A 24188-nucleotide genomic window follows, 5' to 3' on the forward strand; every position below is an offset into this window, starting at 1 on the left:
TCACTCTAGAGAAAGTGTGCAGGGAGGAGCAACACAGGTCGACTCAGGCCAAAGGGAGTAAGGGAAGGAAGATCACACTTGGAAAAGGAAATCATGGCTCAGACTGTGAAAGGCACAGAGCCTGGCCCTTTAGAAGACACTCAATAAACATCCGACCAAAAATATGTGAAATTCTAGGAAGCCATTTCACCTCTCGAATGCTCAGTTTTTTCCTACCTGCAGTGGAAGCCATCCTTGGGAGGATCAAAAGAAGAATGTATCTGGAAATGCTTTATGAGCTGCAAAGAACAGCATGACTTTAAGGAATGTCGTTTTATGGGATCTTCAGATAGTTTTTATTGAGAGGATTTTGTGCAATTGCTTTTGGGGAAGGAAAGGTATCAGATGCCGGTTTTAACTCGCCAGGGTTTGAATTTCACTTCAGCATATCCTGCTGCTGTCTGTCCCTTTCATGTCAAATCATTTCCAAGCGTACAGGTTGGTCCCAGAGCCCCTAGAAGCTATAACAGGAATTATGCTCCCGCATATGAAAAATACGCATGTGATGGCACTTGCCACATCTGAAATCATGCAACACTTGAAGGGCAGACAGGAGCAATGACAGGCTTGCTATGCAGAAAATTCTGTTTGTCTCCCTTTCTCTTCTCAAATATTTGCTTCATCTCATGGTAAAAGACTATTAAAGCGTCTAAGCACTTTTAGAAAAGGCTCTTTAAAAAAAAAAAAAAGTTTACCTGTGTAGGTTCATTATATCATTTCCATTAGGTTTAGATTTTGAGAACCAGTGAAATCCATGATTACTCCGGGGGACCTGGGGCTCAGAACTGCCGTTCTTAGCTCTGGGTGATTGTGCCATCTGAAGGATGGCTCTGCTGGTCAACAATTTCCAGTTATTTCCTCCCTGGTGTCCCACACCCCCCCCCCAACCCCACCGTGATAAAAATGTCCCTGACACCACAATATTTTATCACCCTGTGTAACACCCGGCACAAGTGAGAGTGCCAGGCGGACTGTGACAGCTTACTCTGCTCTAGCCTAGCGCAATACTAGGAGCATGACTTCTCCTGTTCCTTCTAAGTTCACAGGCAGGTGTTCGTGGAAACATTGTAAACATACAGGAACCTGGTTGTTCAAAGACATTAAGTAATTCGCCTAAAGACAAAACATCAGGACGGGGGAAGCCAGAACTCAAACCAAGTCAGTCTGGCACCAAAGTTTCTGCCTTGTTGGCTCTAAATAAATGAAAAACTTGAAATACTGTAATGTTGAAAGTGACAGCATAGCGTCTCCTTACCTGACGTACAGATGGCTGGATTTGGTTTTATTTTATGTAACTTCTTAAAGGAAATCTGTTATCTGTATAGTTTAATCTTACTACCTATTTTTTTTTTTTTAAAAACAACAACACTGGAGCAAAGGAGGAATTCTCTTTTAGAGCATGTGTCTATTTTTCATTCAGAAAGCAAGATAATTTGAGAACATCTGAAGTCATTTCTCCCTTAGAGACCCTGTAATTCTCAGAGAATGTTCTTGGGGCGCCTGGGTGGCTCAGTCAGTTAAGCGTCTGACTTCGGCTCAGGTCATGATCTCATGGTTTCTGAGTTCAAGCTCCGCGTTAGGCTGTGTGCTGACAGCTCAAAGCTTGGAGCCTGCTTCAAATTCTGCGTCTCCCTCTCTCTCTGCACATTCTGTCTCTCTCTCTCTCTCTCTCTCTCTCTCTCAAAAATAAATAAACATTAAAAATATATATACATATATATACATATGTATGTGTGTGTGTGTGTGTGTGTATATATATATATATATATATATATATATATATTCTCAGAGAATGTTCTCAGAATCAACAGGATCACAGCAGCCCCCCGGAATGACTCCCCCTTCTGATGCACAGCTTCAGGGGGTCAGCCCCAGGGTTCTCTCAGAGAACCTAATCGTGTCTTAAGAAGGCAGCCTCAAGAGTTCTTGGCTCTTAATACTGATTAAAATCAACTCACTATTACTTTGACAGCCTGGTAAAACAATGGGTTAGGCAGGACGAACAGTGCTACGCAATAAAACCGTGAAGACACTTCCATCTCTACATCTGCCGAAACAGGACCTCTCGGTCACTGTTTTGCCCATGCAAGCATTTTAACTTTTAAAACCACTCTGAGTAAGCCAGGCATGACATAAATTCCCTGAAATGGGGTTCTAACAGCTTTACTGCAAGGAAGCTAAGTGGGCCTTCCTACTTTTCCTCATACTCAGAACGAACGGACAAAAAAGGCAACATTCTCGCCCTTAAATGACCCAGGAACCAAGAAAATCAAAGATCAAGAGGGAGACCTCTTCCCACCTGAGGAACTGCAAAGAATGAATATTCAGATAGAACTGCGTTAGGACAGATTTTTTTCTTTTTTGAGACAAATAATATAAAGTGTTAAAATATGTCCTTGAATACCAAGTATGAAATATGACATAAAAATATCTGCCATAAACCGGGGGCCAATGGTCAAAATAAGTGTGTGTGTGTGTGTGTGTGTGTGTGTGTGTGTGTGTGTGTGTGTGTGTACATAAAATGTACCTAAGAGATGTGATAGGGACAGCTCCCAAATGGGAAACATTTATATTTTTAGGAGCTGCCTTCTAGCAGCTGAGGCAAGATACGCATCCCAAGTATCACCCACCAAACTGAGAAAATGTGATACAAATTTAAAATTCACAGAAACAAATCTTTGAATTGGGCCAACACCAAGAAAAATCCCATTTGACTATTACCTGAGAAACTTCCCTTTACTTTTTCAATTTCTAGAACAAACTTATTCCTGCAGAAATCACTTATTTTCCTTCAACATAAGTGAAACCCAAATACAGCTTCCGGGGGCTCACTCATGTCAAGCAATATTGTTTATGCTAAACTTCTAGCACAAGCAAGGATGAGGAGTAGTTGTGTTTCTTGTCCCGAGGAGGGGGGGGGCGTGGGGTGCAGAAGTGGCGGATTTTGCCCTGTATGTCTCAATAGTTGAGAATTCTGCTCCTACTCCCTTGAGGTACCGCAGAGACATATATGTGTTCCCTCTACTACAGCCGGACGGACGGAGCTGTTCCTCCACATAATCAAATAGTTGACAGGGGAAATGATGCTGAATCTGTGAGAATGCTCTAACCACGAATTCTAAACTAATTGAACTGAACAGAAATCAGAGTGGAACTCCAATTTCATAGGGATCAAGGTATCATCATTTCTTGTGTGTTACTTTAGTTGATTTCAAATGACTCCTTAGAGAGAAGAAATGAACTGTGGGTGTTGACAGAAGTTCACCAAAGCCAAACAGAGAAGTGTGGCCGGAGTGGGGAGTGGGGGCAGATGCAGTGGTACCGCCCCCAATGCAGGAGGTAGCCCTGGTGAGGGGTCAGGGGTCGAAAGGCAACAGTTAATGACACTCACAAACACTATTCAGAAAAAGGAAAAACAAAGCACACGCTCTGTCGCACAGGGCGGGGTGATCTGTGGAGCTGCATCTGACCACACGTTAATGTTCTAAGGTTGGGGGTGTGGATAGTAGATACAGTTAGGACACTCACAGCTCAAGGGAAGCATCTCTCAGCTCTGCTTCTCCCGCTCCGAACCCAGAGGGATTTGATCTTTAATTCACTGGAGGAGTGCACCGGTAACAACGACCTGTGTACCTACTATGTGCCTGGCACTGTGATCTTCTCTCACAGGATGGACTCCAGGAATCACCAGGATCCCTGATGGAGGAAGCACCTTCTGTGCTGGGTGACCCCGCTTTGCTCCTGCCACTCCAGACACCCACACTGCTTCAGACTCCGAGCCACAGCGAGGCTCAGAAGATCAAGGGACCAGTCACAGCAGCCTTTTTAACTTTGGGAAAACCCAATGCTCACTTCACTCAAACGTTGCAAAGTGGTGCCATGACCCTTTAGCTCTTGACTCACCAATTCAAAGAGCCACATCACATACAGCCCTTAAGCTGCCCACGGCATGATTCTGCGTCTAGTGCCTTTCCAGGTCCCCCCAAGCGGAAGACAGTTCTGGCAGGGAGTCTGGGCAAGATTACTATAATATTTAGCCTTTGTCCCTTCTTTTGCTATGTCTTATCGTAGAATAAGGCACACAAGTCTGGGAGACTGGGGACTCCAGTGTATGTTGGACTTGAGACCTGTATTCAAAATGTACCTGCAGGACCCCAGGTCAGCATAATCTAACCCAAGAACCTCCATTTCAAAGATGAAGAAACTGAGGTTCAAAGAAAGTAAAGCAGGGTCCATTCTTCAGAGACAAGTGGAAGGTTGGGTACAAACTTACTTCAACGCCATGCTTCCTGTCTCTGGAATTTTACTGAGCACCTAACTAGTAGCAAATGGGCAGAACTGAAGAGAGCAGATTTCATTCCCCTAGCTAGAGGTGAGACTACGTGTACACAACCACGCTACCTCTCTGAGGATTAGTTTTCTGGTCTGTAAAAGGGAGACAGTGTGTTGGACGGGTGATTTCTCATGTACCTTTCAGGTCTGAAACTGTCACAGGGCTTGAGATAGAATTATGTGTCGCGGTGTATGAATACGTATGTTACGTGTACATACGTGAGTATATGTATACACATGACATGCTACAATTAAATATCATTTCCAACCACACATTTTGCCTAATGCCCTCAGAGACCATGTTTTCAAAATCCCAAACCAAGGTCAGGCACTTCCCATCAGTGCAGCCCTTCAGAATCTCGGGGCGTGCTCAGCACCCCCTCTGGCTTCTCTCCAAACACAAGCGTTGAGTGAGAAGGAAGAGGAGAGGCCGCGTACTGTACAAGAAATGTTAAGTGTCATTACGTCCCCGGGAGGAAACGGCCAAGTGTGCGGCAGGGCTGGGCTGTGGGGGACAGAACACACCGCAGGAAGCACAAGTTAAAGGGGACAGACTGGCTGCTCGAACTCGGGGCCGGGCCGGCAATGCACCAAGAGCGCAGCGCGTGCCCGTATTTGGAACAAGCCTGGCTCCGAGCCCACGTCTGAGGCCAGGACCCTGCACTCCCGCGCGCGCAACTCGCGCAACTCGCGCAACTCGGTAAAATGGGCCGTGCCGGGGGCGCGCGGCGGGCGCTTTGGCGGCTCAGTCCCAGCGCACGTGGCACGGCCGGCGCGGGCGGAAAGCGCGGCCGCCGCCCCAGCCGCCGGCGCTAGGACCCGGCGCGCCGCGCGCACTTCCTCCCGCCGCGGTCCGAGCCGCCGCCGCGGCGCCCCCGCCGCCCGCCCGGCCGCCCGCGCCGCCGCCCTACCTGGCGAAGCAGTACTCGCAGTGGTTGCCCCGCTCGTTGACCGTGAGCACGTAAGCGTAGGCCGGGCAGGAGAAGAGCAAGTCCCCCACGTGAAAGGGCCGCAGGGCCCGCAGTCCCCGGCCCTTGCCGGGGCTGCAGAAGCGCTCCAGGCCGCCGTCGCCCGCGGCCCTCATGCCGGCAGCGGGGCGGGGCTGGCGGGGCCGGCGCGGGGGGCACCCGGAGCGGCGGCTCCCCGCGAGCTGTTATTGGAGAAGCGTCACCCAGAGCCGCGGGGGGGGGTGGGGGGGCGGGGAGGGAAGCCGCCGGAGACGCGGCGGCGGCCACCGCTCCCCGGAAGGGACGCCGGCCCCGCCCGGCCCTCGCGCGCCCCCGGTGGGGGAGGAGGGGGACCGGACCGGCGGCCCCGCCCCGCTCGCCGGACCCTCGGCGGCCGCCCGGCACGCGCTCGGGACGCTTCCGGTGTGGCGGCGACCCGCGCCGCAGCCCGGGCGGCTCCTGGAAGCGGGGCGCGAGGCGTGTGCGTCTCCGCGGGCAGAGCGGACGCCGTCCCCTCTCCCGTGGGCGGTTGGGGTCGCCGCGGGCGGCGAGGTCCCAAGGCCTCCTCGGACAGTCAGCCTGGCCCACACGGTGACCAGCCCTTGGCATAAAGAAGGGGACAATGGTGTTTTCTCAACCTTACGTAGTCTGTCCTTGTCAGAGACCCTATTAAGGAGTGATCCGGGAACACCGAAGAGAAACCACCGAGGAAGAGTGTGATGTGCTGAGGGCTAAAGGGTGTTTGCCCAAGGTTAAAGGGTTTTAAACCTCGTGAGGCTCTGAACCTTCCAGGGAGTCTCTTGAGTGTTCAGTGTGGACGTTTGCCCCTCTAGTGGAAGTTAATTACAGGAACAGGAGAGGAAATGCGCCTGTCAGCAGGGCTCACTGAGTCTCTGCATTCAAGACCTTCTCTTTGCAGAGAAAGCAGGAGACAACCTTGCCTTCAAGGAACTTAGACTCTTTTGGGGGTCCAAAAGCCATGCTGTGGCCAGAACACTAGGCTAGAATTTGCAGCAGTTTTAATCGCTTCGACCACTATCATCTTAGAAAAGTCGGTTTGGTTACCAATCCCAGAGAGGATTTGAAACATGCAAAGCTCATTGAACAGTACTTGGCACATAAGTCCTATACACATGCATGCTATTGGTATTACTCCTATGACAAAGGAGGATATAGTCTGTTCCACAAAGGGTTAAGGAAGGACTGAAATTGACGAGGAAGGACTGAAATTGATGTGCATGCGGTAAAAACTCTTGAAAGTGCGAAGGGAGAATTTAGCAGAAAACACTAATACTAAATACTCAAGTTTGATCTCAAATTATGTTACATGTGTGAGTTCAGGATTAGTTTAGCAAAGGGAAAGATAAATACGATTTGGAATATGCCATAAGATCAAGAGAATTTTTAACCCCTTAACAAAATTCCTAAAAAAAGGAATAAGCCTCTAGTCCTCCTGTAAAGAAAAATACATTATGGACACTATTTCATTTATGCATTTGAAGAAGCATTCACTGAGTAGCCACCAGGATAGAAAGATGGACAAAATGTAGGCCTGAGTCTTTGCACTTGACACATTCACAACCCAATGACAATGACTGTTAGTATAATGGGCCAATTGTGCTAAGTGCATCAAACACATTATCACATTTATTCCATAACTGCAACAGCCCAATGAGTTAGGCATTAAGTCCCCCCTTCCCACAATTAGGAAACTAAGAATCATTTCCAAGGCCACACAGTAAGTGGCAGAATTTGGTTTCAAACTCAAGTAAGTCCGAATGTGAGACCCATGCTCTTAACCCAAATGTCCCTCTGCATACAAATATAGCTCACCAAGGAGTCTTGTTATGGCGGCTTGTGCGCAGTATCCTGTGAGAACACAAACAGTGAGTGACAAGCTCAGCCTGAGAAATGGGGGTTGACTCGGGGCCTGGGCCACATGCAAGGAACGCTTGAGCCTAAAAGGATGAATGAAACTTTACTAGCAAAGGAGCAGAGACGTTTTCTGGGCAGAGAGAAATGCACACAAGGACAGAGGGACTTGAAAGAACAGAATGTGTGTTGGGGCCCTGGGAGTAGTTCTGGGTGGAACACAAGTTCCCAAGGAGAAGGCAGGAGGGGAGACAGGAACAGGGGAAGGATGTCTTCTTGAGAGGTGAGTTTTGTTGACGTGCTGTGGAAAACGCAGAAAAATGTTTAAGCAGAGGGGTGCCAAGATCAGTCCAGCGTTTAGACTAGTTTTACTGGCACCTTGCAGATAGGCTATGAGAGGAGAGGACTAAACATAGGTCCACCATTTAAGGGAGCATTGATAGTATTTTAAACAGTTTTATTTTTTTAAGTTTATTTATTCTGAAGGAGAAAACAAGTGCGGCAGAGGCAGAGAGAGAGGGAAAGGAAGAATCCCAGGCAAGCTGTGCACCGTCAGCACAGAGCCAGACGAGGGGCTCGAACTCACAAACCATGAGATCATAACCAAGCGGAAACCAAGAGTCAGACACTTAACCAAATGAGCCCCCAGGCACCCGGCATTTACAGTATTTTAAATGAAAGGCAATGAAAGCCAGAATCAAGGCATAGTATTAAGGAGAGGGGCAAAGGTGCAGAGGGTAATTGTAGTTTCTTGCTTAGTATGTGGCATTTTGGCAGGCAGATAACAGTGTGTTGGCTTTCTGTCTCTAGCCTGATCAGTCTTACAGGCTCAAGGCAGGAACCATAAATATCCTAGAATTTGGGGCCTGGAAGAGGCATTTTCTTACAAATGATGAAGATGAGGCCCTGTGAAGACAAATAGTCTGCCTAATAACCCAGTGGCAGAGTGGGCATGAGATTTCACAACATAATCATTCGGCAGTTAAATATTTATTACATGCTTACTCTATAAGTATGGAGTACTTATGGATAAGTTTTTGGGCTCTCCAGGTTTTTTAACATTATGATGCTCACTGGGTTCCAGCAATAGCGAGAAGGGCTGGCGACATAATGATAACAGAAACTGACTTGTTCTCTGCCCTCACAGAGCTTTGTACCGTCTGGTGGAAGGAGAAGACAGCAATCAGATAATCACACAAACAAATACAGTCGGTGGTCTTAAGTGCTACACCAGCGCTTGGGGGATTTGACCCAATCTGGTAAAGCTTTTCAGAGAGAGTAATGCTTGAGCTACAATCCAAAGGATGGATAGAACTTAAGAGGAGGAAGAAGGACACGCATTCTAAGCAGAGGGAACAGCGTGTGCAAAGTTCCAATTGGCAGGAGGAAGTATGATCCATAGGAAAGACAGAGTGGAACAGAGCTAGAAGGAGAGTGTTGTTGGAGATGATTTTAGGAGGCAAATTGGTCTCGTTGGCCAGGCTACAGGAGTCTACTCTGACCAGTAAAAGCTCTGACGGTTTCCAGACCACTCTGTTAAAGGAGCTTTATGCCAGTCACGGTAGTTAAATCAATTCTGACAATCATGTTTTATTACAGATGGGTGTTACATGTACATGAAAGAATTTTTTCCAAACCTTAGGAGTTCTGATTACATGCCTTCTTAGATAAATCTTGGATAAGTTTTTGGGCCCTCCAGTTTTTTTTTAACAATCTGATCCTGTGGGGCTCCTGCCAACACAAAGATGAAAAAGGCTGGCATAAAAGTAAATAAACAATGACAATACAGTAAATAATTTATTGTTTTAAGGATTAATTGTACGAAGTAACCTACTTTTTGCTTCTTTTATTGCAAGTGACTTTTTTTTTCTTTCATGGGGAAAGATTTCCAATGACTGAGAAAAACAATAGCCTGGCTACTGAGCTGTCTTTCCAGGTGAGCAGTGGCTGGAACAGACTTATTCTTGTGGATGAAGGTGACTGTGATTTAGGAACACTGGAAAAGAAACCGCCTCACTTCAGAAAAATGCTTGTGCTGAACTCAAGTGACTCAAGATGGGGAAATGGTCAGTTAAGCAATGGTCATGAATTTAGGAGCTTAAATTAACGAGGAAAACTGTGTTTAAATAAACGGCCAGGCAATGGCAACAAACCAGGCGGGCAGCCTGATGACCGCACTCTTAGTGCAGCTCATACTTGTCAGTCTGGCACTCTGCGTGCTCAGATTCCGTGAAAGTCGCCTTCCAGCTGCCAGGGCCCCTTCACCTTTTACCCTCCCCTCCGCCCCTTAGCTCAGAAGGAACAGGGTTGGAATGGAGTTTTTGGTTCCTTCGCCTCACTGTAGCTCAGAGGAAATGATCCAAGGACAAAGGCCCTGCTTGCTTAATTTCCCTAACCTAGAAGCTGATCCAATTCATGAGTAAAATATCTTTCCAACCACAGATTAGCACATGAAAGAAATAGCTCTGGCCTAGGGAAATAAAGCATTAGCAAAGAAGGAATACCAAGGAACATGGACAGTGGGCCTTCACCCTGTACCGCCGTACCTATATGTGTATTTCACTTACTGATTGCACGCTATGTGCTTGCACTGTGATGGAGCCTTGTCATACAAAGGGAACAACACTGACATCCGCATAATTATTGTAGGAGCCGAGTCATGGCATCCAAAGATAATTCTATCCTGATCCCTAGAGCCTGTGTTACCTTATATAGGATAAAAGCATCTCGTGGAATATACTAAATTGTTAAATGGAGGATCTTGAGATGACAAGATTAGGCTGGATTATCTAGGTGAGCCCTCCATGCCATCATAAGTGTCCTTCCAAGAGAGAGGCAGAGGAGATTTGACACAGACGGGAAGAAGCAGCAATGTTAGCGGGCAGGCAGGGACGGCAGTGATGTGGCCACGGTCTCAGGAATGCAGACAGCCACCAGAAGCTAGAAGATGCAAAGAACGGCTTTTTCCCTCTGAGCCTCCAGAAGGAGTGTGGTCCTGCTCACACCTGGCTTTCAGCCCAGTGATGCTGGTTTTCAGGACTCTAGCCTCCGGAACCATGACCCAATACATTTCTGTGGTTTTAAGCCATCTAGTTCATGGTAATTTGGTGCAGCTGCCATAGAAAATTCATGCAAGTTATAATACAATAAGAGGGGGGTTTTATTTAAGTAATATCTGTACCCCATATGGGGCTTAAACTCATGACCCCAAGATCAAGAGTTGCCTGTTCTTCCAAGTGAGTCAGCTGGGCCCCCCTCAATGAAAGTTTTAATAGAGTGAGGAACAAAGTACAGTAGAAAGGCTTTACAAAACACCTGACATTGTAGTTCCTTCTAGAAGGAAGACTAAAGGTTGACCGAAAGAAGGCCCCCAAAATAGGTTCAAGAACCGGAAGGTGTAAATTCACTGGAGCGGGAGAGACTTGACCATCTGGGCAAATATTTTTCTTTTCTTTCCTAACACTTTTATTTTTTTTTAAGTAATCTCTACACCCAATGTCAGGCTCAAACTCCCAACCCTGAGACCAAGAGTCACAGGCTCTACTGACTGAGCCAGCCAAAGTGCCCCAAGTATTTTTCTTTTATTTAACATGAGATCATGACCTGAGCTGAAATCAAGAGTCACACTTAACTGACAGAGCCACCCAAGCCCCCGCCCCCTCCACCCCCCGCCAGGTGCACTTTTAAAATCTATTCCCATTTAATCCTCCTAATGACATTTTACAGAGGAGAATACTGAATCACTATAGTTAAATAACTTGTCCAAGTGAACAGTGGGGTTAGGACTCAAAGCCAGGCTACGTTGTGATGAGTCCATGGCGTGGACCAGTCCAGTACGCTACCCTTTTGGCCCAACTTACAGCCCCAGGTAGGAGGTATCGAGTGAAGCTGGGCCAGCAAGGTAAGCCCCATGATGTAGGGTTCCCTAAGGCCGTGAGCAAAGGAATTCGATGCGTTGTATGGGTACTAGAAAGCCAGAGAGAAACATGGCTGGCACAATCTGATTGTTGCTTTAGAAAGGTCATCTTCATGACTGAATGTAGCATGAGTTCTAGGGGGCTGAGGGCAGAGAGAGAGAGAAGTAAGGAGTCTGATGCAGTAGATAGTCCAGAGGAGAGATGTTGCTGGCATGAACAAGGACAGTGACCGTGGTGACGAAGAAGAGGGATATGGATTTGAAGAACTTTTAATTTAGTTATCAGGACTTCATGATTAGAGTGTAAAGGCAACGGAGAAGGGGGAGTATAAGCCATGGAAAAATAGGTCCCATGATGGCCAACATCACCTCAATCCAGGCCGTCAAGTGCCTTTCCACCCCTCGTCTGTCTTGCGTGTGTTCCACAAACAAGATTTTGTTACTTCTTCACTGTGTTTCTTGTTCAGTGTCCCTTCATCTCTATTTTTCTCTTAAGTTTATTTATTTATTTTGAGGGATGGAGAGGGACAGAGAGAGGGGGAGAGAGAATCCCAAGCAGGCTCCATGCTGCCAGTGCAGACTATGATGTGGGGCTCAAACTCACAAACCGCGAGATCGTGACCTCAGCTGAAACCAAGAGTCTGATACTCAACCAATTGAGCCACCCAGGTGCCTCCCATCATTTTTATTTTTATGCCACTCAGTTCATATGGCTTCATGCCTGGATTGCTGCAATGACAGTAATATTTTGAGATAGCTAGAGATCAGCCAGCCAGCTGTGAGATATTTGCTTCCATACCCTCACCGTTCCTCCCATTCGGCCAATAGTCCTGACTCAGAGAAGAGATGATATTGCAGAATACAAGGGAGAGGGCTCTTGGGATTCAGGAACTGAGGAGAGGGCTCTTGGAGCTCAGGAGACTCAAGCTCCAATCATAGCGATTCGCAGATTCATGACAATATAGAGCAAGGAGTCACTCTGCCCAGAGAAGATTCTCCCGGACAAGGGTAGGGAGGAGAACTGGAAGGAAAGCAAGAGGAAAGTTGGGGAGCTCTTCTGAGAAAAGAACATGCACCTTAGTTTCCTTCCAGGCTAAATGCTGGAGGAGTAGGGTAACATAACAAAAAACCCCTTAGCATTCAGGGGACTCAGCACAGAGATAACCTATGTGCTAGTCTCAGGTAGACCCAAGATTGCCCTGTGTACCAGAAATGCGTGTGTGGGAGAAAGACTCTCCGAGGTCTCCCAATGGGAAGCTGGAGAGTGGGTTCCCATATCCCTAAGAGGGGACCTCACGTAGACAATTGAGCCATCCAAGGGAACCACTGTGGATGAGACCAAGGGGACTACCCAGCAGAGACCTGTGCGGATCAGATGTTCCACCCCTGGCCAAACACTCCATGCATTAGCACCATGGTGCCACCCAAACAAGGCAACCCCAGGATACAGAGTAGGGTCTCCCCCTCTTCTGTGTGCCTGACTTACTGTTGTCAAATGTCTTGTCTTAAAATAATTGCTTTCATAATGAGACTTTCTGTCGAAGAACTCCCAGCTGCTCTTTATTGTACATCTCAACAAAGTCAAGCTCTACTTTCTGGCTTTAAAAAACCAACCTCTGGCATGCCTGGGTGGCTCAGTGGTTCAGCCTCCCACTTCAGCTCAGATCATGATCTCACAGTCCGTGATTTCAAGCCCCACGTCGGGCTCTGTGCTGACAGCCTGGAGCTTGCTTCAGGTTCTGTGTCTGCCTCTCTCTCTCTGCCACTCCCCTGCTCGCATTCTGTCTCTCAAAAATAAAATAAAGACATTTAAAAAAATTACATAAATAAAGAATCCAGACATTCAAAAGCACCCATGTTGCAACAATGCTCGCAAGTGACAGTGCTGTGTTATCTCGCTGGCAAGCAAAAGTGTAGACCCAGAAATAAACCTCTGCTTCCAGGCTGAAGTGCAGCAAGAGCATTCCTAACGCATTGTTTACAGTCCCAACACCAGCATCTCAGCTACACTGCAGCATTTCTGCTAGAGGCAGAGTTATCCCAGAAGAAGAAACTATTAATATCAGTGGGAGGAGTAACCAAGTCAGAGAAAAGTACATAAATATTTCAGAGTGAGATTGATCAATTCTTAAACTACCAGCCGTATTTTCTTGTACTTGGGGGGAGAGGAAGGAAGGAAGGAAGGAAGGAAGGAAGGAAGGAAGGAAGGAAGGAAGGAAGGAAGAGCTTAAGCTGGCTTTGTCCTCATGATTCAGAAATATAATAGTTCTAACTAGATACTAAAAATTGAATAAAGAGACAACAAAGGTCCAGTAAGGGGAAAGGCCCCCTTACTGACGGATTTGGTTCTCATCTAGACTTGTAAGCTCTGTTCTTTACCTCTGGAACACCACATTTTTCACCCATTTAAAAAAAAAAAACAGGACTAAATGTAAAAAAGTTTAGCTTGTATATTTCTATTTTTATTGAGAACTGTTAACTTTCTTGTTTTGGGGGAGGCAGTGTCATCTAGTTGACGGAACGAGGCAGGGTGGGTATAGAATTTGACTGTTGTTACCAATTGGCTGATGACCTTTAGCAACTCACCCACTGATTTTATGTGAGGGCAGAGGAGTTTCACAAAAAGAAGAGATAAGGTGTGATATTTAAAGCCTTAAAGCTTTAGTCTACCTCTTTTATAGCTTTAATTTTTACAAAGAATTTGAATATATCAGTATAGCTTATTTCTTTTTTAAGGCGGAAGAAAAATACAAGGGGAAAAAGAGTCCATAGTATGAACTGAAGAACAATCCATGCAAAAGCTGAAAATTGTCAACTGTTAGCATCTTAACTTTGAGTTATCCCAACACTTAAAAAAAATCTTTGGTTTGGTTTTCTTTCCTAATAAGGATTACTAGTGACATTACCCGTTTATTATTTGGGAGGTCTTGAAAATTTAAGGTAAATACGATCTATTTTCTTTAGCTGGAAAACAAATTGCTTGATACCAAACGAATTTACACAACAGTATCATTAAAGACAGAGACTTTAAAGAGACAAATAATATATTGAACTATTTCAGAAAGTACACACAGGACAAACACATATTTTATCTGAATATACTATAATGGCTACTTTTTAAGAAATTTTAAACATTCTGCCATTTATTTCATTGACATATTTTTGATAGTGGCTGATGAAATTTTCATTTTTTGCATGTGTTGCTTCCTGGGTTTCCTTCATCACAAGCTATAGCTTTGTCTTTTCTTTTTTTTAATTTTATTTTTTTATTTTTTAAAATTTACATCCAAATTAGTTAGCATACAGTGCAACAATGATTTCAGAGGTAGATGCCTTAGTGCCCCTTACCCATTTAGCCCATTCCCCCTCCCACAACCCCTCCAGTAACCCTCTGTTTGTTCTCCATTTTTATAAGTCTCTTATGTTTTGTCCCCCTCCCTGTTTTTATATTATTTTTGTTTCCCTTCCCTAATGTTCATCTGTTTTGTCTCTAAAAGTCCTCATATGAGTGAAGTCATATGATTTTTGTCTTTCTCTGACTAATTTTGCTTAACATAATACCCTCCAGTTCCATCCATGTAGTTGCAAATGGCAAGATTTCATTCTTTCTGATTGCCGAGTAATACTCCAGTGTGTGTGTGTGTGTGTGTGTGTGTGTGTGTGTGTGTGTGTGTGTATGCCACATCCATTCATCCATCGATGGACATTTGGGCTCTTTCCATACTTTGGGTATTGTTGATAGTGCTGCTATAAACATGGGGGGGCATGTGTCCCTTCAAAACAGCACACCTGTATCCCGTGGATAAATGCCTAGTAGTGCAATTGCTGGGTCGTAGGGTAGTTCTATTTTCAATTTTTTGAGGAACCTCCGTACTGTTTTCCAGAATGGCCGCACCAGCTTGCATTCCCACCAACAATGCAAAAGAGATCCTCTTTCTCCGGATCCTCGCCAACAGCTGTAGTTGCCTGAGTTGTTCATGTTAGCCATTCTGACAGGTGTAAGGTGGTATCTCATTGTGGTTTTGATTTGTATTTCCCTGATGATGAGTGAAGTTGATGATGAGTGTCAGTTGGCCATCTGGATGCCTTCTTTGGAGAAGGGTCTATTCATGTCTTTTGCCCATTTCTTCACTGGATTATTTGTTTTTTGGGTGTTGAGTTTCATAAGTTCTTTATCGATTTTGGATACTAACCCTTTATCTGATATGTCATTTGCAAATATCTTCTCCCATTCCGTCAGATGCCTTTTAGTTTTGCTTATTGTTTCCTTCACTGTTTCCTTCACAGAAGCTTTTTATTTTGATGAGGTCCCAGTAATTCATTTTTGCTTTTGTTTCCCTTGCCTCCGGAGACCTGTTGAGTAAGCAGTTGCTGTGGCCAAGATCGAAGAGGTTTTTGCCTGCTTTCTCCTTGAGGATTTTGATGGCTTCCTGTCTTACATTGAGGTCTTTCATCCATTTTGAGTTTATTTTTGTGTATGGTGTAAGAAAATGGTCCAGGTACATTCTTCTGCATGTCGATGTCCAGTTTTCCCAGCACCACTTGCTGAAGAGACTGTCTTTATTCCATTGGATATTCTTTCCTGCTTTGTCAAAGATTAGTTGGCCATATGTTTGTGAGTCCATTTCTGGGTACTGTATTCTGTTCCATTGATCTGAGTGTCTGTTCTTGTGCCAGTACCATACTGTCTGGATGATTACAGCTTCGTAGTATAGCTTGAAGTCTGGGATTGTGATGCCTCCTGCTTTGGTTTTCTTTTTCAAGATTGCTTTGGCTATTCAGGGTCTTTTCTGGTTCCATACAAATTTTAGGATTATTTGTTCTAGCTCTGTGAAGAATGCTGGTGTTACTTTGATAGGGATTTCATTGAATATGTAGATTGCTTTGGGTAGTATTGACATTTTAACAATATTTGTTCTTCCTATCCAGGAGCATGGAATCTTTTTCCATTTTTCGGTGTCTTCTTCGATTTCTTTCATAAGCTTTCTATAGTTTTCAGTGTATAGATTTTTCACCTCTTTGGTTAGATTTATTCCTAGGTATTTTACGGTTTTTTGTGCAACTGTAAATGGGATCGATTCCTTGATTTCTCTCTGTCACTTCATTGTTGGTGATAGGAATGCAACTGATTTCTGTGCATTGATTTTATATCCTGAAACTTTGCTGAATTCATGAATCAATTCTAGTAGTTTGTTTGGTGGAATCTTTTGGGTTTTCCATATAGAGTATCATGTCATCTGCGAAGAGTGAAAGCTTGACCTCCTCCTGGCCGATTTGGATGCCTTTTATTTCTTTGTGTTGTCTGATTGCAGAGGCTAAGACTTCCAGTACTATGTTGAATAACAGTGGCGAGAGCGGACATCCCAGGTCTTGTTCCTGACCTTAGGGGGAAAGCTCTCAGTTTTTCCCCATTGAGGATGATATTAGCGTTGGGTCGTTCATCTATGGCTCTTATGATCTCAAGGTATGCTCCCTCTATCCCTACTTTCTTGAGGGTTTTTATCAAGAAAGGATGCTGTATTTTGTCAAATGCTTTCTCTGCATCTATTGAGAGGATCATATGGTTCTTGTCCTTTCTTTTATTGATGTGATGAATCATGTTAATTGTTTGGTGGATATTGAACCAGCCCTGCATCCCAGGTATAAATCCTGCTTGGTCGTGGTGAATAATTTTTTAATGTATTGTTGGATCCGTTTGGCTAATATCTTGTTGAGGATTTTTTCATCCATGTTCATTAGGGAAATTGGTCTATAGTTCTCCTTTTTAGTGGGATCTCTGTCTGGTTTTGGAATCAAGGTAATGCTGACTTCATAGAAAGAGTTTGGAAGTTGTCCTTCCATTTCAATTTTTTGGAACAGTTTCAAGACAATAGGTGTTAATTCTTCCTTAAATGCTTGGTAGAATTCCCCTGGAAAGCCATCTGGCCCTGCACTCTTGTTTTTTGGCAGATTTTTTATTACTAAAAAATTCGATTTCCTTACTGGTTATGGGTCTGTTCAAATTTTCTATTTCTTCCTGTTTCAGTTTTGGTAGTGTATATGTTTCTAGGAATTTGTCCATTTCTTCCAGATTACCCATTTTATTGGCATATAATTGCTCATAATATTCTCTTATTATTGTTTTTATTTCTGTTGTGCTGGTTGTGATCTCTCCTCTTTCATTCTTGATTTTATTTATTTGGGTCCTTTACTTTTTCTTTTGATCAAACTGGCTAGTGGTTTATCAATTTTGTTAATTCTTTCAGAGAACCAGCTTCTGGTTTTATTGATCTGTTTTGTTTTGTTTTGTTTTGTTTTGTTTCAATAGCATTAATTTCTGCTCTAATGTTTATTATTTCCTGTCTTCTGCTGGTTTGGGGTTTTATTTGCTGTTCTTTTTCCAGCTCTTTAAGGCGTAAGGTTAGGTTGTATATCTGAGATCTTTCTTCCTTCTTTAGGAAGGCCTGGATTGCTATATACTTTACTCTTATGGCCACATTTGCTGCATTCCAGAGGGTTTGGGTTGTGGTGTTATCATTTTCATTGGTTTCCATATACTTTTTAATTTCCTCTTTAACTTCTTGTTAGCCCATTCATTCTTTATTAGGATGTTCTTCAGTCTCCAAGTATTTGTTACCTTTCCAAATTTTTCCCTGTGGTTGATTTCGAGTTTCATAGCATTGTGGTCTGAGAATATGCACGGTATGATCTCAATCTTTTTGTACTTACTTAGGGCTGATTTGTGTCCCAGTATATGGTCTATTCTGGAGAATGTTCCATGTGCACTGGAGAAGAATATATATTCTGCTTCTTTAGGGTAAAATGGTCTGAATATATCTCTTAAGTCCATCTGGTCCAGTGTGTCATTCAGAGCCATTGTTTCCTTGTTGATTTTTTGATTAGATGATCTGTCCATTGCTGTGAGTGGGGTGTTGAAGTCTCCTACTATTATGGTATTACTATCGATGAGTTTCTTTTTGTTTGTGATTAATTGATTTATATATTTGGGTGCTTCCACATTCGGTGCATGAATGTTTACAATTGTTAGGTCTTCTTGGTGGACAGACCCCTTGATTATGATATAATGCCCTTCTGCATCTCTTGATACAGTCTTTATTTTAAAGTCTAGATTGTCTGATATAAGTATGGCTATTCCGGCTTTCTTTTGTTGTCCATTAGCATGATAGATGGTTCTCCATCCCCTTATTTTCAATCCGAAGGTGTCTTTAGGTCTAAAGTGGGTCTCTTGTAAACAGCATATAGATGGATCTTGTTTTCTTATCCATTCTGTTACCCTGTGTCTTTTTTTTTTTTTTAATGTTTATTTATTTTTGAGACAGAGACAGAGCATGAGCAGGGGAGGGGCAGAGAGAGAGGCAGACACAGAATCCGAAGCAGGATCCAGACTCTGAGCCATCAGCACAGAGCCCGACGCAGGGCTCGAACCCACGAACTGTGAGATCATGACCTGAGCTGAAGTCGGATGCTTAACCGACGGAGCCACCCAGGCGCCCCTATTACCCTGTGTCTTTTGATTGGAGCATTGATTCCATTGACATTTAGAGTGAGTACTGAAAGATATGAATTTATTGTCATTATGATGCTTGTAGAGTTGGAGTTTCTGGTGGTATTCTCTGGTCCTTTCTAATCTTTGTTGCTTATGGTATTTATATATATACCATTATTTATATATATGCTTATGGTGTGTGTGTGTGTATATATATATATATATATATATATATATATATATATATATATATTCATCTTTTCTCCCCTCAGAGAGTCCTTGCAGGGCTGGTTTAGTGATCACAAACTCCTTTAATTTTTGTTTGTCTGGGAAACTTTTTTATCTCTCCTTCTATTTTGAAGGACAGCCTTGCTGGATAAAGAATTCTTGGCTGCATATTTTTCTGATTCAGCACATTGAATATATCCTGCCACTCCTTTCTGGCCTGCCAAGTTTCTGTGGATAGGTCTGCTGCAAACCTGATCTGTCTTCCCTTGTAGGTTAGTGACTTTTTTTCCCTTGCTGCTTTCATGATTCTCTCCTTGCCTGAGTATTTTGTGAATTTGACTATGATATGCCTTGTTGATGGTTGGTTTTTGTGGAATCTAATGGGGGTCCTCTGTGCTTCCTGGATTTTGATGTCTGTGTGTTTTCCCAGGTTAGGAAAGTTTTCTGCGATGATTTGCTCACATAGCCCTTCTACCCCTTTTTTCTCTCTCTTCATCTTCTGGGACCCCTATGATTCTGATGTTGTTCCTTTTTAATGAGTCACTGATTTCTCTAGTTCTTAAATCGTGCTCTTTTGCCATAATCCTCCTCTTTTTTTCTGCTTCATTATTCTCTATAAGTTTGTCCTCTATATCGCAGATTCTCTTTTCTGCCTCACCCATCCCTGCTGCCGCTGCATCCATCTATGATTGCAGCTCAGTTATAGCATTTTTAATTTCATTCTGGCTATTTTTTACTTCTTTTATCTCTGCAGAAAGGGACTCTAATCTATTTTCAACTCCGGCTAGTATTCTTATTATCGTGATTCTAAATTCTGGTTCAGACATTTTGCTTGTATCTGTGTTGGTTAAATCCCTGGCTGTCATTTCTTAGTGCTCTTTCTTTTGGGGTTAATTCCTTCACTTTGTCATTTTGAAGGGAGAAAAGGAATTAAAGAGATAGAAAAATTAAAATTAAAAAATTAAAATTAAAGAAATATCAAATTAAAAATTAAACACACATACACACACACAAATGAAATAGATGCTAGATCCTAGGTGTGTTTTCGTCTGAGTGTCGAAAGTGGTTTGACAGACTAGAGAAAAAAAAGGGGGCGGGGGAAAAAAGGAAACCGTTTGAGAATTTGAAAAAATGAGTACACTGAAGTAGACTAAAATGAGATGATGGAGGTAAAATAAAATTTGAAAAAATATACATAAAAGTAAAGAATATAGTAGAAAAAATTAAGGAAAAATATTTTTAATAAAAATTGAAAATAAATACGAATTTCTTCTTTTTCTGTATTCAAGAAAAAAGAAAGAAAAAAGAGGAAAAAGGATAAAAAAAAGAAATCATTTGAAAATTTGACAAAGTGAATACACTGTAGTAGACTAAAATAAAATGATGGAAGTAAAATAGAATTTGAAAAAAGTTACATAAAAGCAAAAAATATAGTAAAAAATTAAATAAAAATATTTTTAATAGAAATTGAAAGTAAAAATGAAGTTTTTCTCTTTCTGCATTCAAGAAAAAGAAAAGAAATGAAAAAGAGAAAAAAGAAAAAGAAAAAAAGGAAATTGTTTGATAATTTGAAAAGATGAATACACTGAAGTAGACTAAAATAAAATGATGGAAGTAAAATAGAATTTGAAAAAATTTACACAAAAGTGAAAACTAGAGTAATAAAACTTAAAGAAAATTATTTTTAATAAAAATTGAAAATAAAAATGAATTTTTTTCTCTTTCTGTATTTGAGAAAAAGAAAAGTGTAAAAGAGAAAAAGAAAAAAAAAAAAGAAAATTGAATAGATGAACCTGCTAATAGATTGAAGTAGGAGTGAAATTACTTCGTTTTCCGCTAGAAGTCAGTCTATGTAGCACTTTATAGTCCATAAACTAAGCCGACGGTGAGACTTGTGTTCTTGAAGAGTGAAGTTAGCCCAGTTGGGCGGGGCTGAGTGTAACAGCTCCACTCTCCACTAGATGGCGCTGCCAGCCTACTGGGGTGGATTGTTGCGGTGCTCGTAGGTGCATATGCGCATGTGCGGAAGCGGTGAAAGTGGCGCCACCCAGCTACCCAGTCTGTTCTCCCGGATCAGCAATCACGCATCCGTCCTCTGTCTTCAGCTTTCCTCCACTCCCAGCTCTTTCACTCTCCGTGACCAGGCCCCAGGTAGCACCTCTCTCCCGAGTTCCGTCTCAGATGTGGCTGTTTTCCCCGGCCCCTTACTTCCGAAGGACTGCGGCTTTGACCCGTTCCGCCCCTCTGCAGGAGGGTCTCATGGAGCAATGGCCGAATGAGCAATGACCAAATGTTGGCTGCACCCAGGAACGCTTGCTGGACCCTGCTGCTGCCGGTGCTCCGAGACTGTGGCCAGGTGCCAGCCCGCCCCAGAAGAAGTTCACGAGATAGTGTAGCAGCAGTTTTCAGGGATTCTGGAAAATCACAACACACAGCTGGCACCAGGCTTCACCCTTAAGGACCTTGCCCCAGCACCCGCGAATGTGGCTGCCTCAGGGGTCTGCTGGGACCAGGTGGCTTCAACAGTCTCTACCAAATGTCCTTCCAGCAGTGGAACCGCTTCTCCCCGTGTGGCCCGACAACCTCCGGACCTCACTCTGCTCCTGGGCATTCGCCCTTCCCACCAGAGCACCTCCAGGTATCGAGCTGCAGAGCTGCAGCCTTTGTGCTCCCCTTGTTTACAGTCTTAATGGAATTTAAACCCTCTCCTTTCTCCTTTCTCCCTTTTTAGTTTAGTCCCTGTGGCCATTTCCAATTTTCCACTTTCTCTCCGGCTGCTTTTGGGGAGGGGTGCTTTTCCCGTATTCTTCCCCCCTCCCCAGTCTCCGTCCTCTCTCCGCCCGCAAAAGCGGTTCCCTATCCTCAGCGGCTTCTCGGTCCCCAAATTCATCTCTCTGCACCGCGTACCTGCTGAATTCTGTGGTTCAGGTTGTGCAGTTTGTTGTGTTAATCCTTCAATCAGTTTTCTAGGTGTGTAGGATGGTTTAGTGTTGGTCTGGCTGTATTTCATGGATGCGAGACACACAAAAAACTTACGTGCTGTTCCGCCATCTTGGCTCCTCCTGTCTTTTCTCACCTTTAGGATTTTGTAGATGAAAATCGGAGAAATTGAAAACTGAAAAAAAAAAAGAATAGATGAAGTGGAGTAAATCGAAGTGATTAAAAGTAGTTCTTGGGGTCAAAGGACAAACAAACAAAAGGGCTTGTGCATCTTTTTATTGTTCATTCACTGATTTAACACTGTAAACCACCCTCTGGGGTACTACAGAGGAGCCAAAGTAGATGAGACCCACATCTCGAACTCCAGGGATTTAGTGTTGCAAAGAAGAAACATGACATACATTTAGGAAGCTAGAACTCTCCAGGAGAATGGAAGCTCCATAAGGGCAAGGTATTTTGTCTCTTTGGCTCGTTACTATAGCCTCAGGGAGTGTCTTGCACAAAGTAGGTACTCAAGAAATAGTGGTCGGATGAATGGATAAAACACAGTAGAGTGTTGAGCCATTTAAGAACTGTAAAAAAAAAAAAAAAAGTGAAATTGGTAAGAGGAGGAGCAGGTAACTTCCAGCATCTTTGAAATTATGGACGTAACTTGTAGGTAAGTATGTTGACAGCCCATGAACAGAATCTCCTGTGTGTGCTGCTATTGTTTTTCAAATCCATCAACTGCTCTGTCAACCTCTTCAAGTAAGACCACGAACACAGCAAGTAATGAACATGTTACTTAAACATGCTGGGCCTTAGCAAAGTGAGGAAGTTAGACTACATGAGGGTTTGTGGGGACAAATATGCAAGATCCTTTTAAATGTCAGAATGGTTAAATGTGTACACTACCCCATCAAACCTCTTATTTGATAGATATTCTACTGCCCAGAGTAGAAGACCCAAAGAGAAAATACTAAGGTGGTAAGAGTAGAGGTGCTTTGCCAATACGATGAAAATTGTGAAGATAAGACATGAACGACTGAATTTTAGGAAACAGTGGAAGGGAGAGGATCAAAGTCTTTTTGGTTTTACTGTCTTATTATTTAAATTAACTTCAACCAAAAGAATTGCCTTTTCCCAACCTAAACAACGTTGAGCCTAATTCATGTTCCTAAATCCTCTGAATGTTTCTCAATATCTTTCTGAATAGTTGACTAAAAATACCAGTTTGTTTTGGGGTGTTTTTGCAGGGACCTCTTTGCTAGGTGACTGTGACTTTTACAAAGGGGTGCTGCTGCCTGCCAAAGTTTGGCCAGTCTGCAGCAAAATAACAGGAATCCAAACAATGCAAGATCTATATTTGTAAAGCCACACTGACTCATTTGAAAGGACTTTAAAGAAAAAAACAAACTTGAGATTAGAACCTTTATGGTTAGAATATTTTTTCTTCTTAAATGATGGAGACCAAAGATGGCATTCCTTTTGATGTTCTGGAGAAAATAAAAATTGTCATCCTCTGTGGATCCCACCACCTTTTAAATAAATTGTACTATTTTCTGAAATTTAAAGGCACAGATGTTAAGAACGGCATTAGAGTGTCATTGCAGAGACTAGTTGGTTTTATTCCTTAATGCAGATTGTAGAGTCTTCAAATAACCTTATTATGCTAAGTATTCAGAATCATGACACCTTGGTTTCCTTTATTTCTTGGTCTTAGACACTGATGCCTCTCAGCGTCATTTAATACACCAGACTACTATGGAACAAGAAACAGAAGGCTGCATGCAATTGAAACTATCATTTCTTTAAAGGCATCTAAAAAATTCATTTCTGGTCTTACCACAATTCATTATTTTTGGAAAAGAGACAAGGCATCTTTGATGACAGTGTTAATAACATTACTGTTTTAAACAAACATTTACCGATGTAGTTTTATGGAATCCCATAAATGACTTATTTATGTTACATAGAGTACCAAGGAAACAACTATGGAAAAACATAATAAGATCACTGATTTTATTGCTCTATAAGCAATGTATATTAACTTTTTGAAACTTCGAAAACACATATAAACCCAGAGATTACTAGTGTAAAGTTTTTATTGTAGTCATTCAACACCTTTCTTTAGGAACATAGAAATCTTTTACAATAAAAATTGGATTATATTGTACATGCTGTTTTACAACCTGCATTTTTCATCCTAAAAATATGTTGTAAATCTATTTCCATAGCATTAAATGTTTTTCTACATCATTTTAATGACTTCATACTGTGATATTTTATAATGTACTATCATCTAATTAACAAGTTCCTTGTTAGGTACTGTTTTTTGTTGTTGTTGTTGTTTTTCCCATTGTTGAAATGAACATCTTTGCTAAATTAAATCTTTTTTTACATTCTTGAGTAATTCATTGGGCTAGATTCTAAAAGTAGACTCGTCGGG

General features: G+C 42.9%; 1 protein-coding gene and 1 long non-coding RNA gene across 2 annotated transcripts in view; one reads left to right on the top strand and one right to left on the bottom strand.

Annotated features, from left to right (window-relative positions):
• The window catches only part of SMYD2 (SET and MYND domain containing 2), a 50511-nt gene extending 44966 nt beyond the window's left edge, over positions 1–5545 (bottom strand). Inside the window, exon 1 of the mRNA XM_042975797.1 lies at positions 5283–5545. Within this exon, the coding sequence (XP_042831731.1) occupies positions 5283–5455 (173 nt within the window). The 5' untranslated portion in view covers positions 5456–5545. The remainder of the gene's footprint in view (positions 1–5282) is intronic.
• LOC102955493 lies at positions 5266–23971 on the top strand. The gene is made up of 3 exons (XR_006213815.1): positions 5266–5332; positions 9075–9126; positions 23463–23971. It is a non-coding gene; the product is annotated as an uncharacterized LOC102955493 (long non-coding RNA).
• Positions 23972–24188: the final 217 nt, after the last annotated feature.

Source organism: Panthera tigris, chromosome F3 (genome assembly GCF_018350195.1).
Source record: "Panthera tigris isolate Pti1 chromosome F3, P.tigris_Pti1_mat1.1, whole genome shotgun sequence".
Taxonomy (NCBI): domain Eukaryota; kingdom Metazoa; phylum Chordata; class Mammalia; order Carnivora; family Felidae; genus Panthera; species Panthera tigris.